Here is an 18736-nt window from a genome sequence, read left to right as displayed (position 1 = left end):
GAAGGAAGGGAGTGGGAGCCAGGCTTTTCAGTCCCCTTTCCTCTCCCGTTGGTGCTGAAACCGGAGCTTGGGCGCGCGAACGAAACATACAGTTGCCACTTGCCAGCCCAGCGCCCCGCGCCCGCCCGGAACTCTTGGCCAGCGGCTCCCCCTGGACAAGCGCACCTGCCGCGAAGCGGGCTGCGCCCCGAGAGACTGAGCGCTCAGGTGAGGAAGAAGGACGCTGGCTGGGCCCTCGCAGTCACGTTGTGGCCAAGGCGCGTGGCCCCCTCTGGGACCCCCTCAGCCACGAGCAGCGAACCAGACACGTGTTCCCAAGTTGGGAAACGGGAAGGAGCGCAGGTGCCTTCGGCGCGTGGCCTTGTTTCTCGTCGTGGGCGGGAAGTTCGGCGCCAGACTCTCTTCAGGGCAGAGTACCGAAAAGCGCGCCCCTCACCAGTTTGCCTCAGAAGCAGTTTGGTTCAAGGCGCCTTCCCGCCAAGATAGTGTGCGCACGAAGGCAACCTCAGCCTGAATGGCTTTGGGGACGTGCAGAGTGCTTCCCGCCCCTCACAGCCCGAAGTTGTTGTTGGGAGCTCGCTGGAAGCCCTTTCCCTTCCCAAACTGGAGACTGAGCTTATGTCTTTTTAGAAACTGAGCGCTGAAGTCAAAGCGTGACACAAAGGCGAGCGAGAGAGCGCTCCTGCGCTTACGCTCGGGGGCTTCCCAGGGGGATGTAGCGGGCCTTTGGCTCGGAGCCAGCCGGGCTCTGTTTAATACGCTCTTCAAGTCTGTGAAGGGGAACTCTGGGTGTTTGTGAACTTGGAAGTGCTGAGAGGGCGCAGAGGCGGCAAAGGGGCAAATCCCTTCGCTTCCCGCGCTTTCTCCAGGCGGCCAGTCCGCTGCTTGCCTTGGCTCCGCTGCGGGGAGGTGAGCAGGGAGGCGGCTCTGAGGCACCAGGCTCCGCCAGTGGGCGGTTTTTCTGGCGGCGAGCCGGGGTTGGAAATTGGAAGCAGCACTGCAGTGAACTATTTTTTTCCACGCTCCTCGCTCTGCCTTTTTTACAGACGGAAAGAAATGTTTGCATTGGTGAGAAGGAACCAGAGGAAAGGGGTGGCTTGTGTGTGTTTGCGCGCGCGCGCTTTAACGCCAAGGTTTGAGGGGTGGGGGTCGCCAGCAGACTCCTCGTTCTCCTCAAAGGGGAAAAAGCAAGATATGAAGAAGATTCTTCACAGGGGATCCTAAAGCCCGAGGAAGGCGGGCGGCCACCCTTCGCGTGCAGGGAAAGGGGCGGAGGAGCAGCAGCAGCAGCAGCAGCAGCAACCCAACCGGCCCCTTCGCCTGCCTCGGCTTCCCTCCTCGCCGCCCCGCCGTGTGACTCTCGGCAAAAGTCCTGCCTCAAACTCGCGCGAAAAGGGCAGGAACGGAGCTCGACGGCCAACCCGGAGAAAGCGCGCTTAGCCCGCCCCAGACCCCCCTCCCGGCTGCAGGGGCGGGAGGGGAAAACCCGGGCTCCAATCCTAGCCTGCTCCACTCCCTCGGCCAGGAGAGGGGCGGAGGCGGCGGGGGCTTCCTTCCCCGGGAAGGCACCGGGCTGCCTGCGGCCGCACTCGCATCCTCGCAAGGAGCAGCAGGAGCCGCGGGGACAGGCTCCTGCAGCCTCTTCTCCAACCCAGCAGCAGCAGCAGCAGCAGCAGCAGCAGCAGCAACTCCTCCAGTCCCCTCCGTTCCCTCCCCTTCTCCTTCCTTCCTTCCACTCCTTGCCACCACCTCCGTTCCTCCCCTCCTCGCCTCCCTTCCACCTCCCCAGTCCCCGCGGGAGGGAAGGAGAGGGGAAAGCAAGCACGGCGTCGGCAGGAGATGTTGGAGCAGCAGCAGCAGCAGCTGCCTTGATTGCCTTCCCCGGCAGTGGCGGAAGCAGGAGGCGGCGGCGGCGGCGGCGGCTCTGCCTCCCTTTTTCCATCCTGCTCCCAGCTCCCAAGAAGGCGCCGCCAGGCAGCGTCGTCATCGGCAGCAGCGGTCGCCTCCCGGCTCCCCGCTTCTTTGCCCGGCTTTTTCTCGCTTGTGGTCCTGTAATCGGCTAGGAGGAGGAGGAGGAAGAAGAAGAAGAAGAGTGGCCGCCCGTGGCGACGGCCCCAGAGGCAGGAGCCGGGCTTGCAGGCAGCGGCAGCAACAAAGAAGCGCCGTCTCCACTTTCTCCCCGTTCTCCGCTTCGCTCTTGTTAGGGCCAGACATGGAAGATGGATCTTCTTCGGGCAGCTGTTTTAGGCGGTTTACCGAGTGTTTCCTGAGCGCAAGTAGGTGGCTTCGCGTTTTGTTCTCTGGCTGATTGCTTTTAAGGGCGAGGGCGAGGGTTTCTGGATGCGGGAGTGCCCCCCTCCCCGTATGTGTGTGTGTGTAAAAGAGACGGGGGGGGGGGGGCTTCCAGGGAAACTTGGTCTCAGGCGCCGCTCTTTTTAGAAATAAAGCACTGCTGCCCCTGCGATGCGAGGGTGGTACTTATCTATTGATGTGGAATGGGGTAACAAAAGGAGGAGGAACAATTGCTCGTCAGAAGATAGTGCGAGAAATAAATGGGTTTAAATTCCAGGAAGGTAGAGTGAGATCAAACCACCACCAGAAGCAGTGTGCTCACTGTGAATGGATTAGCGAGGGAGGACGCTTCTTTCAGGAAAGTGAAATCTTCCTTCAAGAAAGTGAAATCGTCTTCCTTGGATACTTTCTGTTCAAGACTGCATAGCCCTCAGTTGAAGATGCTTTAAACATGGGATGTCCTGTTTCAGAGCAAGTTTGCTTATTAACGCTGTGGCAAGCAGTACAGTCTTTACTAGGGCATGTTGAAAGCAGCACAATAGATTTCAGGATTTTTCTTGCTGGAAACATTACAAGAAGAAGGAAAGCACACCAGAGTACAAATGCCAGAGAATAGTTGATTACGGGAAGGAATATTGAAAAAAGAAACAATCATTTGTTACTTTCTCTTGCATTCACTTTCCTCCTTTGTTCTCTAATTCACATTTCAGTAGAATTGAACACATTTGTGATGTGGTGGTAAAATTTTTTTTAAAGCTATTTCCACAGTGTCCTTTACCAAAAATAGCCACAGGTCAGTTTACAAAAAATAACGTACTCTAAAACAATAAGCAAAAACATGATAGTAATTTGCATAATTACATGAATAGCATATTTAAAAACACCATAAGAATTGTTTAACCCATCAGCCACTAAAAAGGTGGGTTTTTGCTTGGCACCTGAAAAAACCATCATAGTTGGGGTGAAATGCACCTCAGTGGGGTGGTCATTCCACAGATGTGGAGCCACCACTAAAAAGGCTCTTCCATGGGTCCCATCACTACACTTCTTTTAATGCTTGAATGCCACTTGAATGGCATGGAACCCGAAGTAGACAAATGATGTGGAATAGTCTTGTCAAGTGACCAAGATTTACTAGGACTTAGGACAGTCGTAGGTCTTGGAAGTTAACAAATGAAAAATGGATGAACATGGAATAATATTAACCTGCCACATACTAGCAGAGGCATATATAAAAAAAATTGTGTTCTACCATTTAACACATAATAAATTTTCATTCTTGAGTAATTGGGGTAGTGTATAGTTTCTATTTCTATGGCAACCTGATTTAAAAGTATATTGGTAATTGTGGTGAAAACAGAATTCGGGGGTTGTCATTGCTTCACATTAATACAGCACAGGTGTGTGATCTGTTGAATGATCATCTCATTGTGAAGATGTTGATAGTTCATCTTCATTATTGGACCCATAACGTATCTCCCATTTATTTATAGTGACTAGATGGCTATTTAGATAGATCTCCCAAAGTTTATTTGGAACACAACTTCCCTTACAAACTTCCCATTTTAATGTTTATTTATTTGTAATTGGGAAATCTGTACAAGTGTTCGCTGACCGCTTTAGGGAAAATGTAAATGGGATTATTAGTTTGCTTCTGCCCTCTCAGGCTCTTTGAGTGTGGAACACACTGGAAGGGTTGCAAATAGTTGCATATTTTTTAAAAAAAGTTTTGGGGGGAAAAGCATGACAGTAGAGCTACCATAAAATGTGATGGGCGGTGGAGTGGGGACTTGTGATTAAAATCATAGGCAGTTTTGAGGGAAGAAGAGCACATGGTGTGACAAAATAGATGAATTAACAAGGTTATGAAGGGTTCCACATGCATTTGGCTGGAAAGCCACAAATGGCCACCACTTCTTGCTTTCCCACCTCCCTTCACCACCTTGGAAATGCTTTGCATGAGGGTTAAAAGGAATGTGTAACTTGAAATGAGTTTCAGGGCCATACTGGACTTTCAGGATTGGGTTATTCCGGGTGCAAGTTTATGTGTGAATAACCCTTTCTCCCGTGTTTCCTTCAACTGCTTCTTAAAGCTATTTTCCTCCTACGAGAGGATTGGAAGTTACCCACCACAGGAGAAAAACCTGTTAAAAAGGGGAAGAAGTTGGGAGAAATGTGAGTAAAGGAAAAATTTGGCCTCCCTGCTTCAGTCTCTTCTACCCCACAGCTTTGTAGGGATTCAGCACAATAACTTGTGCTGGGTCACAAGGCATTCTGGCTAATTTGAACCTTTCCTTTTCGCTTCCAAGTATTTGCTTATTTGTGGGGGTTGTGATAACTCTGCAACCATTGGTATATTTTCTACACTGTATCTACACTGTGTCTCTTACTACATTTCTTTTTTCTTTTTTAATGCTTCATGTAATAGCAAACGTTAACATTATAAGTACATTCACTGTATTCAAATTAACTTCTTTATATAGAATTATGTTCCTTTAATTCTGTGCTTATAGATTTATGTTAAATATGTAATAGATCACTTTAAATAGGTAAAATAATATTTAAACCCTTTTACAAAATCTTTATAAGTAAAATAGATAATTGATTCTAGTCATTTATTAGCAGTGAAAAAGTGTAAAATAATTCCAACTTAAACATTTATTTCACTTTACCAACTGGGGAATCATGTTCGATGTCCATCTTTTAACTTTACCAAATCTGAAAGTTGCTGAATCATTTTCTTTCAGTGAGAATTTTATCAGGTTGCCATTTCATAGCTGACAACATCTTGGTTGCTCTTAATAACTAAAGGAATATGATTTGGTTGAGATATCCCAATAATACTTGGATGGAATTTAATAGTACAGAATAACTTTTCACATTCTACATATCACATCTCCGGCATCCATGCATGTAATCCACACCTTCTTTTACATGTCCAACATCTGTTAACAGGATAGATTTTAGCTATATGCTTCAAGTGTTAGGTATCAGCAACAAAACATCTTGAAATAATCTATTACAGTTTATTTAGTTGCAGTTTGCCTCCCCTTATTCTAATACTAAGTCATTATGTAATATTTACATGCATAAAAATAACAATAATACTTGTCATTCTTTAAATAACAAAATGCTGATTAATGTTGTGAGACTGGGGGATTTGGACAGGAGAAGATACGTGGAACCAGAAATGTAGCTGGAGACTCTTTTAGCAGTTTTGTTAGGGAGATTTCTGGATTATATATGTTGATAATTTGCATTTTCCTTACATTCATATGTTTCCCCTGTGTCCCCATCAGCTAAAGATGTCTGTACATATGGGACAGCCTGATGTTTTCAAGTGGTATACAGAGGAAGAGGCAGATATTTGAGGTTTGGGCTCTGTAAGCACGTGGGTGGGTTGTCTGTTGGAGTGTTTAAGGTCTACCTCTACATGTGTCCCTGTTTACTTGCAGATAAACTCAAATGTTATAGAACACCACACACCTCAACTGACTTCCTTCCAAAATAGACTAAGTCTGGGTGAGGTCTGGGCCCCTGGAATGCACCACCGTCCAGAGAAGCGTGGAGATTGTAGCAATACATTTTAAGTTGAATAACTGTCTTCTGCCACTGTTGTTTTTGCATTGTTGGATGTGTTTTTCTGATTGTTTTATTTCATTTTAGATCGGTTGTGAATCTCAGGAGCTCAGCTGTAGGGTGGGCTAGAAATGAAAGAAACAAATGCGTAGACGCAATTTTACCAGTGTACCCCTTTTCACATGCACACATCAAATAATTTGGTGTTTTTCATAAAAACTGAGCAGAATCTTCAGATGCCTCTTTGAGATTATAGTTTTTTGTAATGTTGGAAACATCCCATTTCCTGATTTCTTCTTCTGAAAGACAGTCTGGTTAAAGAGATCCCAACTTTCCCACAATATCGCTTGCTTGTATTTAAATAGATATTTTCCCTTAACCTGACCACTACCATACCTCCCTGCTTTTTTATATTGACTTTAAGGTAAACATATCTTCCTTAGACAGCACTAATTTGTTTCGGTAAAGTGGTGAGGGTTAGTTTAGTGATCAAGATACATTACTTTCAGTGACAGAGCATGTGAAAATGAGTGATGTAGCTATGCTCTTAAAATTGCAACATTTTAAGATGTTGTTGCACAGTTTTACTTCTGTTGTGCCATGCTGAGCAAACTATTGATAGTTGTTTTCCCAACAGAGTCACTGCTTTGAAAATTTCTCTGTTTCCTGTGGGCAGTGCATTTGGAACTGCTGATACTAGATGCTCTACAGACAGGGTTCTCACATAATGTTTAACCATAGTTTAATGCTATGTGGACAAGCTGCAGTGAGCCCAATTATTATTATTATTTACTTTATTTTATTTTATTAGATTTATATACTACTCTTCATTATAAGATCTCAGGGTGATTCACAAAATAAAATACAGGATAAAAAGAAGTAAATAAGTAAATCCAAACAGTAAAACAATAACCCCCTTTCCCACAGACACATTTAAAAGGCTATAGCAGTGGTTTTCAACCAGTGTGCCTTGGCACCCTTGGGTGCCTTGAATGATGGTCAGGGTGCCGTGGGCAACACTGGCCTCTATCCCTCTTTCCTGCCCTCCTCTGATGTCCTCTCGTGTCTCTGCCTCCAGAGGCTTGCACAGCCGTTTGTTGCAGCAGCCCTGGCTACAAGCTCCACAGACGAATAATGCCTCTGGGGCTGGCCAGGTTGTGCTGGTTGCCAGGAGCTTAGGTGGCCTCAGAGTAAGCAAGCAGGCAGGCAACCAGTCCACCAGACCTTGCTGTTGGGAATGGATGGATAAGTGGTCAAGGAAGCTGTGGACTCAAAAAAGTTGAAAACCTCTGAATATTAATAAGCCAGAGGCCTGGTTGAAGAGGAATGTTTGTGCCTGGTGCCTAAAAAAAGAAGGCACCAAGCAAACCTTCCTGGGAAGAACATTCCACAAATGGGGAGGGGCACTAAAGAGAAGGTCCGTTATCGTGTTGCCACCCTCTGGAACTCATGTGGAGGAGGTGCATGGAAAAGGGCCTCAGGTGATGAGCACAGAGTCCAGGATGGGGAGAAGCAGGTATTGCGGTCCTGAATTTGACTTGTTAGCAACTAAGCATTGCTCATTAAACAACTTGCTTCTTGAGTTATTTTGCTGTTCAGGTGGTCTGTGTAAAATGCCCAGTTTCCATTCTTCTTCTGAAAATTAAATCTCTGAGTTATAACTTGCATAATATAAAGCACTGTTAAATTAAGATAAATTTGACTGTATTTACAATAACATTAAAAGATTTCAAGCGAGTTCCATAAACATTTCTGTGTGATTGGCACATGCTCCTTTAAATGTTGTTAAAACAATAGAGTTAAATTTGACACATAGAAGCCACTTCTTTATGAAACATTTATGGGAATCTCAGGAGCTGGATTATTGTCAAGCAATGATTAACTGCACGGATGTTGAAGCACACTAATTTTCAAAAGATGGCTTCCCCCCAGGAATTAAATGCCGTTTACCTCTTCCCATATGATTTAATGATGATCATGCTTTTTAAATAAGGTCGGCATTTACAACGACAGGAAGAGTGTTTCACTTGTTTTATTCATTTTTAATTTAGGGCATGTGCAGAAGAAGTCCACCCTGGTATTGACTCCATGCTGTTTCAGTATTTCAAGGTGCTGCTGTTTTCTTATCTAGCAGTGCAAGCAGGGCTGTCCCTGGGGACTCTGGGGCCTAAGGCAAATCACGCTAGTCCTGCCCAGGTATTTGCCTGAGCACAGGTGGGCTTAAAACTTCTGGCAGGACAGGGGCATATGGGCGTGCAGCACTCCAAGGTCTACAGGATTCATTTGAGACCATCATGTGTTTCTAACTGAAACTTTGCCTTATCAGGTTTTTGGTTGCAAAGAGATTTCTAAGCCTGTTCAGTTGAATCCACTTAGAAACCATTCCTTATAATCCATGCTAAACACAAGGTGGTCTCAAATGGAGCCCATATTCCTGGAGACAAGGGTAGGACCTGTGTGCACATCCATGCCCTGTTCACAGTTTTAAGCCCAACCATGTTCAGGACCCCCAAAGTGCAGGTCTGGGATGGGGGGTGGTGGAGGCTCCTGATCCGACCCTTCCAACGGACGACTTCTAATGGCAAACTGTTCAGTTGCAGTGCCTGGCAGATTTTACCTTTGTATACTGACATATGAGAAAAAAGTGGTGCAACATGTCGCTTAGATTCAATCTAGCGTTTGTCTGATTTCTGCTGATTCCTTGTCCTCCTGCCTTGTCCTCAAATGTTGCAACCTTTCAGGGGTCACAGGGAACTGCAACAGGACGGAGAAGGTTGGATGTCACCGTTCCACAAACCATACTCTGCTCATGATGCTTAAGATTCCGAGTAATAAAAAATAAAGACGTATCGGCAAATAACTTGCAAAGTATTTAGAGCAAATAATTGCACACAGATCATTTCATTTATTTATTAAAAAAATTACTTAAAGGGTGTCACTTTTCGGTACATGTTCAGAAAACTGTTTCTGTTTTATTAACAGTGACATAGTGCTTGTAATCCTCGTTTGTTTGGGGAAATATTCACTTTGACTTCCAGATGCTTCAAAATTGTTCATGCATGTTATTAAAACAAAAACAAAGACTACAGTTCTGTGCACAGAAATTTGTTCAAAATCCTATTGAAATGTTGGAATTGTGAATTTCCTGGTGTTTCAATCCCATGCACACTTACATGGGTGTAAGTCCCACTGATTTCAATGTGACTTCTGGAAAACATTGCATTAAACCAGGCTTAATAGGACTTTTAATGTATGCTGGATTGTAGATAAGGCATATAATCTGCTAATTGTCCCTGCACGCACACTTTTCCTATTTCTTCCCCCCCTTCAAAACAGCATTTTTTCTTAGAATACTCTCCATACTTTTGTACATTGTGTACAAAACGTTCTTATGTTTATTTCAAAATGCCAGTTTAAACAAATAAGTATAATTTAGACTTTTGTACTCCCTCTGCTGGTTGCTGAACTGTAAACAATCCAACTCAATCCTATTCTTATCTCCTACTTCTGATCCGCTTCTGGAATTGCATGATCCTTCAGAATGGTGTGGCTGCTGATGCTATTTGTGTTGATATCAGAGCAGAAATGTTTTTCCACTTGCACAAGTTGCTTTATGGATCCAATAGCTAGTGTAAAAACAGACCTCACTCACACCCACCCACCCACACCCACCCATTTTGCTGAGAACCAAGCAAGTTGTAGGAAGGAGTGACCACAAGCTTTTCTTCTGCCTCTGAGTTAATTCTTTCTCAAATAACTTTTCTTTCAAACTGGTTTTGTAAATCATTTCTGCAGGTGTTTCCTTTAGTATATTTACTCTGTTCTGTGCATTATTTAATGTTGGGTAATCAAATGTGGATTTGTTTAAACCACTAGACTGTTAGGGATTGTTTCTGATAAGGATTTCTTACTCCGTGCCAGAACACTGTTTCTAGGTATAGTATCATTAAATCAGCAGAAGAAAAAACGGAGCTAGATTTCTTGTACAATTCAGCGCCTGCTATACAGTTCTACTCAGAAATAAATCCCTTTGCATACTTATGTATAGGGTTGCAGCTTCAAAGTATTAACAAATTCAATGGTTCTTTAACAATTTGTTAAAAGGGATGTTTTTCCTTGTTTGCTTATTTCCAGTGTATTTTTTCCTTTGGTAGGCAGTTTCATTCCTAAAATAAAGCTGCTAGAACTCTACCCATGGATACCAGTGTATTTTCTTCCATGGATGGGAATGCACCCTTTTAGCGGTGGAATTTTACCACAAAAATAGCTTGAGATGAAAGGGGTTGTTTTATTTATTCAGAAGTATGGATATTTCACCTTTCCTCCAAGGAGCTTCAGACAGTATATATTGCCTTCCCCCTTTTGTCCTTGTAGCAAAACTATGACGTAGGTTTTTTCCCCAATGTCACTATCCCCCAGCCAGAGCAACTTCCTCTGACTTCACCGTTATGGTCAAATGAGCAGTGCTCCATTCCCTTTAATGAAAACTTACTGGTTTCAAAGGGACTTTGAGGAAGTCAGCTCCAAAGGATTCATTATAGTTCGCCATGCTGATTACAGTTGGATTATATTAATGGACTGATCTTCCACGCAGTACACAAATTACTGAGAAATGTTGGCTGTTTCTGTTCGTTCTTTCGTCTAATATTTTCCCGCTCAGAAAAGGAGGGTAAAACCCATCCTTTACTGTCATTGGCAAAAAATCTCTTTTTTTTGTGTGGGGGGGGGGGCGCGTGCAAGGGAAACTTCAAATAAATACAGCTACTTCAGTTCTCTACCAGAAGTTTCTACTCACAACTTGACCAGTTGTGTTGAGATATTTAGAAGGTACTCTAGGATTGGTGTAATAGTACCTTGTTAGCACATGGCACTGTTATATCAAAGCACCAGTGTAAAACAAACATAAGATAATTAATGAAAGGCTGTCCTCTTAAACCAAATGCTGTGGTTTTTTTTAAAAAAAGGCCTTCCCTAATAATACAGTTACTGTACAGTTCAGCTATATATTAAATGTTTATTCAGTGTACAAAATGGCAGATAGAAGGTACTTCCACATCACAGGACTTACATGCAGAAAAAAACCAAAGTTTTCACATACATGATGCACATGAAAAGACGCCACACAATATTCCAGCGTGCCTGAGTATCAGAAACCCTCATAAAAAATTCAAATAGGAGAAATTGCCTTTGATCTGTAATGCAGAACAGCACTTGTGGAGATGTAATGCTATTAGTACTATTAACAAGGAGCTTTGACTGGAAGGTTGAAAAAGGGCCTTTCTAACAACAAGCTATTAGGCTGAACATGCAGTACTACCATAAGTAATCATAGTCTGACCTGCCCCACAGGATTGTTGTGAGGATCAAATTAGAAGGGGGAGAACCAGGTATCCCATGTGTCCTTGAGTTTCAAGGAATAGAAATGTAAATGCTCAAGTGCATTAATATTGGCACTTGAGGGTTGGATGCAATTATTTGCTCAAACATGCCTTTTCCGTCTGCATATAGTGAGGGACAGGCATTCATTAACAGAAAAATAGAGCATGCAGCTGAGTGGGCTGTTACACATATAGGAAAATAGTAGCAAACCACAAAGTATAAAGAATTTACTCCAGGAAAGATGGAGGCAATTTAACTAACTGAGAACAAAATATTAATTTTAAACCACTGATTTAAACTGAGTTTCCTGTTTTATGATTGTTGCATTTCTTGAGCAAGAAGCACATACTACTTTGTTGCTGAAACAATTCAAATGTAGAGGGCTGTGCCCACTGCTGTGCAGGTGGAAGCCTGCAACCTTGGCATACCACACTCTAACCAACTGAGCTATCCATACATACACTGAACTGTAACAGAACTCAGGAACAGTAACTATCTGGCCATATAAAGCTGGTGGTTTGAGGTACCAACCTTGTCTTAAACGACCTCGGGTTTCTTTTTGTAAGACATGAGTAACATCTTAAGAGTTAAATGTTGTGAAGAAGACAAGGGAGTTTTCAGCTGCTTGATGAAGGCAGCCGGGGTGGAGATGGGGAAGCAACACCCACCTAGTGGCAGCAAAAAAGTAGAAGGAAGGATAGACAAACACCCACATGGACCGACTGGCCAACTCTCCCTTCTTCACATGGCCTGAGCTACCACTGGGAAGCTCTGCCAGTAGTGGTCCTCTCTACTGATGTAATTCACTTCCACTTTGGCATTAAACCTTTCCCCCTGGCATGTATTTAAAGAAAATGAGGGTGGACTTCTCATGGTCATCTCTTCCTTATTTAATCGCTGCAGTTCTTTCTATAACCCCATCTCCAAATATAACAAAAATAATTGGACCTTTTCCATTCTTGCCTGCCCTATTTAGCTGTGACCTGTTTGCCTCTAAAGTGGGTGATGGAGACCTATATTTTATAGCAAAATGAGCATGAGGGCAACTTAATTAATGCTTTCCTCTCCCTTACCCCCCTGTGCTTTGTTGCTGCAGGAATGTCTCCTGGCTTAGTTCTTGAATCATAAATGAAAGTGCTACAGGCAACAGGGTACAAATTTATTTTATTGTATTTATAACACACCTTTTTCTAGAGGAGCTCAAGGTGGCATACATGGCTCCCCCCCCCCCTCATTGAATCCTCACAACAGCCCTGTGAGATAGGTCAGGCTGAGAGGCAGTGACTGGCCCAAGGTCACCCAGTGAGCATCATGGCTGAATGGGGAGTTGAACCCTGGTCTCCCAGATTCTAGTCTGAGACTCTAACCACTATACCACATTGAGATAAGGAAGGGGAGCTCCCTTGCACACACATTTTAATTGTAAAAGTTAAGCCACTCCACTTCGCTTTAGACATGAATGGGTCAGGCATATAAATAAACAAATGTGGCTCCCCTCATCAAGCTCTAGTTGGTTCCTAAATTAAAGCACTATAGGAGCTCTGGTTAAATTGGAACTTTGTTCTTCATAGTGAAATATTTAGGCTTCAAGTTATGAGCACAGTATAAGGGACATAAAAGTTTCCTGCAATTTGTATCTAAATTGAGAATTGGTTTCTAACATGCTTTAGTGTCCACTTTTTAGATCCTGAAGAAAGCCTGAGAGGAAATTCATAGTTCTTCTTTGCCTGCCATTGAGAAATTTTTTGGGAAAAGGCACGAGTATCCTACGTACCACAAATTAACATAGTATGAAAATAAACAACTATAAAAAGAGGAGATAATGGTGTCCAATTTGGCATTCAAGAATGTTATGTTTGTGGTTAAGTGATAATGGCAATAAACACAGTAGAAAAAACCAAAACAAAGGTAATTAACATTCCATAGTACTAAAAGAGCCAATGGCTATAAGTCAGGCTTAATTTGCATTTCTCGCAACAATTATAAGCTTCTGCCAGTTGTAAACAGCCCCCCCCCATGCAATTGAAAGATGTAAGGAGCATGCTCAGTTTATTATTTATTTGTAAATATAAAATAACTGTCTTTGAGCTGGAAACAAGCTATCGATTTGGGTTTCTCAAGCGGTGCTTCCTGCCTAGCTAGGGACAATGCTTATTTTACACTACGTGAGAAAGCAAGTTATTTGCACGTTTGAGTTTATGTGTTCAAACAAGTCAAAGCTTACATCTATAGCTAATTGTCAGCATCCATCTATCTCAGTTGACTATGGGAAATTGAGCCTTTGGGGGCAAAGTCAAACTGTTGAAGAGTTACACTGCCTGTTGTGGTTGTAGAGATGGATTATAGGACAGACATGTGCAGGTGAGGCAGATGAAGGTGTCTGGTTTTGCTACTATGGGTGCACCATGGCATTTCTTCTCACTGCACTCCTCCTAGTGGTCATTCCTCCTCTGGTCACTGTTGTGGATACACAATCTGACTGTCTGTCTCCAGGCACTGTGCTCATTTTCAGTGGATTTCTATACTGCTGGGTCAATGTTGTCAGACTTCATGTCACGTTTGTAAACATATTTGCAAAGCAGGGTTGGTCTGCCAACAGGTATGGTGCCTGAAGCCAGCTCCCTGTAGAGCATGTCCTTGCGGATCCTGCCATCTTCCATTCCGTGCACATGACCAAGACAGTGTAAACATTGCTGAGACAGAAATGCAAACATGCTGGGAATGTGGGCTTGGGAAAGCACATCTTTCTTTGAGACTTGGTCCTGTCATGCGAGGCCTAAAATCTTCCTGACACAGCCCATATGGAAGGTATCGAGGGATCATGCCTGGCAGCTGTAAGTTGCCCTTGATTCACTTCCATCAAGCAGTGTGCTCAACATGCAAGCCTAGTGGACCTTCATCTTCGTATTGGTCATTAGCATCCCATTCTACCATACATCATATTCTGTATGGCTAATAACATTCAGTAATTGGTTTTGTTGAAAACAAAATTGTAGATCAGTTCAGAGGGCAAAAGATCAGTTCAGAGGGCCATGAGACTAGAAGCACTAAAACTCCGAATTGAGAGTGATTCCTTAACCATTTACCCACAGACAGTGTGTTTGCAGCAATATTTATTGTAGAGTCAGACAGGCAATAGACCACAACAGGCTACCTTCTCTGGCTTCCACTATTTTGCAGTCATGCAAAAGTTCTGGGACCTTTGATCATGCTGTCTAACTTGGCAGAGGCTATAGTGAGGGGCCATAACTGTTAGGTTTGAATATTTCTGTATTGGCTGTTTTGTGTGTGTGTACATTTGGAGTCATTCTGTGTGGATGTTTATTTGTATAACTATTATTTTGTGGTAGTGGACTACTTAATGTGGGAATAAGTACAGTGGTACCTCGAGTTACATACGCTTCAGGTTACCGACTCCGCTAACCCAGAAATAGTGCTTGAGGTTAAGAACTTTGCTTCAGGATGAGAACAGAAATCATGCTCCGGCAGCGCAGCAGCAGCAGGAGGCCCCATTAGCTAAAGTGGTGCTTCAGGTTAAGAACAGTTTCAGGTTAAGTACGGACCTCCGGAACGAATTAAGTACTTAACGTGAGGTACCACTGTAGTCTTAAAAACTTTCTGGATTGATTTAGAGTGATATAGTGTTGAGAGAAGACGAGTAATGACTTACTGCATTTAAAGTGATGTCATAGAGATGAAGGGGTGAGAGTTCCATGAGTCACTTTGTCAGTTGAAGGCATCTGCTGATCGTAACTTTATCTGTTATCTGTAATGCAGTGAGATCATAACTTCCTTTAGCCCAAAACTGTTTCTGGGCACTGTTTTGAGGTAGCATGAGAATATTAGATGTCTTGTGCTCTACTAAACTTTTGTAGCCCTGCCAGCATTGTTACTTTTCAGGGTGCTTGTTATGAGAAATATGGATGAATACTTTCAGAACCCAAGTGATGCATCATCTAGAAGAAATTCACCGAAAATACCAGACAACTTAGCAGCAACAGAGAGTAGAGCCAGCCTCAGAGCTAGAATTGAGAACTGTATTTCAGTGGCAGAGAAAAAAATTGGTGAGCATTTTTCAGCTGAAAGCGTGAATGTTCTTACAGGAGCAGCAAACTGCTTAGTGAAATAGTAGCTTATTCATTTATTTTAGTTAGTAAATGTATGCAACATACCTGATTCTCTCCCAGTTCCATTTTTTGCCTTTCAACAACCCTATATTGTAGGTTATACTGAGAGATGGTGACTTAGCCAAGGTTACCTAATGAGATGGTTGAGTAGGGATTTCAACCTGAGTAGTCCAACACTCTAACTTGTCTTGGTGCTTGTCTTTTAGTAGTTAACAGTGGCGTAGCGTGGGGGGTGCAAGGGGGGCCGGCCGCACCGGGCGCAACATCTGGGGTTAGGGCAAATCCATGGGTTAGGGGGCGCAAATCCACGGGTTAGGGGGCGCAAATCCACGGGTTAGGGGGCGCAAATCCACGGGTTAGGGGGCGCAAATTACTTGCCTTGCCCCGGGTGCTGACAACCCACGCTACGCCACTGGTAGTTAATTCTTAGAATCATAGAACCATAGAACGGTAGAGTTTGAAGGGACCCTGAGGATCTCTTATTTAAGTGGTTGTTATGTAGGTTTTTAGACTTACATTTTTAAATCTTTGTAAATTGCTTTTAGACTTGCTTTGAAAAAGTGATGACTAAATTTAATAAATCAATACATAATAACTAAGCATAGTTCAGACATTGCACTCTTCTGTGGTATGTGAATTATAAGAAAAGTTGGCTGTGGTGAGTGAAGTCAATGAGATTTATTAAAAGCTGTTCATAGATAAATCCTAGTGCTAGTTTTTCACTTCAGTCCGAGATGGGAGGCTGCTGTTAAGGAAAACAAGGACAGAGTGCAGAACTACTTGTCTGTTTATTTGGATTGCAGCCAATACAACGAATATATTTTGAATGCATAAACGTATCAATACAATGTTTATATATTACTATTACTGTTGTTTGTCGTTGTTATTACAGTGGTATCTTGGGTTACATACGCTTCAGGTTACAGACTCCACTAACCCAGAAATATTACCTCGGGTTAAGAACTTTGCTTCAGGATGAGAACAGAAATCGCATGCCGGTGGCACAGCGGCAGCGGGAGGCCCCATTAGCTAAAGTGGTGCTTCAGGTTAAGAACAGTTTCAGGTTAAGAACAGACCTCCAGAACGAATGAAGTTCTTAACCCCAGGTACCACTGTATTGAGTTTATATGCTTCTCGTTCAGCCTGTTCTGCACCTGTTTCATTGGATACTAATATTTGCTTCTGGGAGCAATTCAAGGTGCTGGTTTAAACCCTTTAAGCTTAAAATGGCCTGGGTTTATCAGTAACAATTTCTCCCTGTATGAGTTCACTTGGCTGTTAAGATCTAGTCAGATATCAAAGAGTGTGATATTGAAAGTAACCCCCCGCCACCACCTTGCATTTTGTTGGAATAATCCCATTCCATGGACACCGTAAAGACACTCTGCTCACTTGAACCATAGTGAAGTAAGTGGGAGATGTACAATTGTACTGCTGGTAATAGGCAAATGGTAAAAGTAGGTGTAAAGTTTAGGGAGAACATTCTTCATCAACAGCTCTATGCACTTTAGATTTCCAGAGTGGTAATCATGGTAGTCTGTTGCAGGAAAAACAAGAATCCTGTGGCATTTTTAAGCCTTGAAATATATTATGGCATACTCTTTTATGGACTAGGGCTCACATCCTTTCGTTTAGATTAGAATTAAGTCTAGTAATCCAATCCTTACCTCTTACTTATGTTGAATATTATGTTTTTCTACAACACGCTTGGTGAATTTACTGAATGTGTTGTCATGTAGACACTACAGTTTTATTAAATTAAACAAAATCCTTTGGTATTAAAAGAAGAAGTCAGTAAGGTGTTCTGCAATTATGCAATGGTTTTTGGTTCAGGAAATACTTTCCACACCAAACATTTTTTTGCTGTAGAAAATTTGACAAAAATTATTTTGCAATAGGACTTCATTGAATATGGTAACAAAACTTAGAATATGGAAACACAACATAGTCATGATAATTCAAGGACTTGCATAGGCATTTTACCCAGCTCTTCAGTGAAGCTTGAATAAAACAATTCTTTTCATGTGGTGTAAATTTGTAGCTAAGTGAACTCTGGTATTCTGATGAGCTGTGCTAAATTTAAAAAGAAATTTCATTTTTAGAGCACAACCCTGCATCCTCACAATTTCTAAGACATACATAGCATATAAAGGAAACTTCTTATTTAGCAGTATATGAACATTTTCACTAAATTTGCAGTTAGGGTAGCTGCTATACTGGGAGTGGATATACTTTTCTTTATTAAACAGAAAAGGCTTTTCTTTGTCATTGTACTTGGTACATATGAAATATAAAGCTGCATTAAAATATTAGTCTGTCTGAGCCAAGTACTACCTATTCTGATCGGCAGCTAAGACCTTGGGAATCACTGGGACTTTGTTGTTGCTGACAAAATAAAACTTCATGAGCGAATGGAATTTTAAGAACTTGCTATTTGAAACGTCATTCTCTATGGCGAAAGATCTGTACTTTACCTTTGTGACAGGCAGTGGCTATTCAAGGTCTTCAAGTCCTCTGACTATAGATCTTTTTAACTGGAGATGCCACTGTTGGATCCAGGAATTTTGTGTTATGCAGAAGTTCAGTATTTGTGGTCCTCACCAATCCCCTCCCCTGCATTCTCTGGTTTACCTAGAGGGTTTGAGGAGAAGCAGAACCTTTTCTCTCAATTATGTGGTTTATATAGAAGGTAAAAGAGCAGCAGCAACAACAGTGGTAGCCTGCCCTATTTGGAAAGGACTCAAGCTGTTTTGTACCTGCTCAAAAACCGCTGTGGAAATGAGACCACTGGGGTAAGAGTGTATATGACGCCTGTGGTTCTGCTTGCCAGGTGTCTGGGGGGCACTCACCTATGGCAAGCAGACTTGTGGATGCCTGATTTACATATGTAAACCTAATGCTCTGTTGCTAAACTATGGCTCCTTGTCACTTTAGGTAAAGGTAAAGGGACCCCTGACCATTAGGGCCAGTCGTGGCCGACTCTGGGGTTGCGGCGCTCATCTCGCTTTATTGGCTGAGGGAGCCAGTGTACAGCTTCTGGGTCATGTGGCCAGCATGACTAAGCCGCTTCTGGCAAACCAGAGCAGCACACGGAAACGCTGTTTACCTTCCTGCCACAGTGGTACCTATTTATCTACTTGCACTCTGACGTGAAGCTATAAGACTGATAATGTCAGCCACCTCCTGCCAGTGGCTTCTGAGGGTTCCCTAGCCCTCTGCCACAGATTAATGGAGGGCACAGGTGGCTGCAGGAAGGAGACAAGGAAGGGTAAAGCCTTGTTGTGCAAGCAGAAGTCCTTTCTGCTTGTACACAGGTACCATTCACTTTCACTCATCATCTGTACATATTTAAATGGAAG

General features: G+C 43.0%; 1 protein-coding gene across 16 annotated transcripts in view; it reads left to right on the top strand.

Moving 5' to 3' along the window:
* The window catches only part of PDE10A (phosphodiesterase 10A), a 183791-nt gene that overhangs the window by 94007 nt on the left and 71048 nt on the right, over positions 1-18736 (top strand). For 3 of the 16 annotated variants that reach the window (XM_083605858.1, XM_083605854.1, XM_083605852.1), the window contains exon 1: positions 14968-15314. The exons of 9 other annotated variants lie outside the window; for them this stretch is intronic. In XM_083605858.1, coding sequence (XP_083461984.1) covers positions 15161-15314 — 154 coding nt within the window. In that variant the 5' untranslated portion in view covers positions 14968-15160. Of the gene's footprint in view, positions 1-1163; positions 2277-14967; positions 15315-18736 lie in introns of those variants that run through there. 4 more of the 16 variants (XM_083605844.1, XM_083605855.1, XM_083605841.1 and 1 more) reach the window with 3 other exon arrangements.

Source organism: Podarcis filfolensis (assembly GCF_964270895.1).
Source record: "Podarcis filfolensis genome assembly, chromosome: 3".
Classification (NCBI taxonomy): domain Eukaryota; kingdom Metazoa; phylum Chordata; class Lepidosauria; order Squamata; family Lacertidae; genus Podarcis; species Podarcis filfolensis.
Note: the sequence above shows the minus strand (reverse complement) of the source record. Positions and strands in the feature narration are given on the sequence as shown.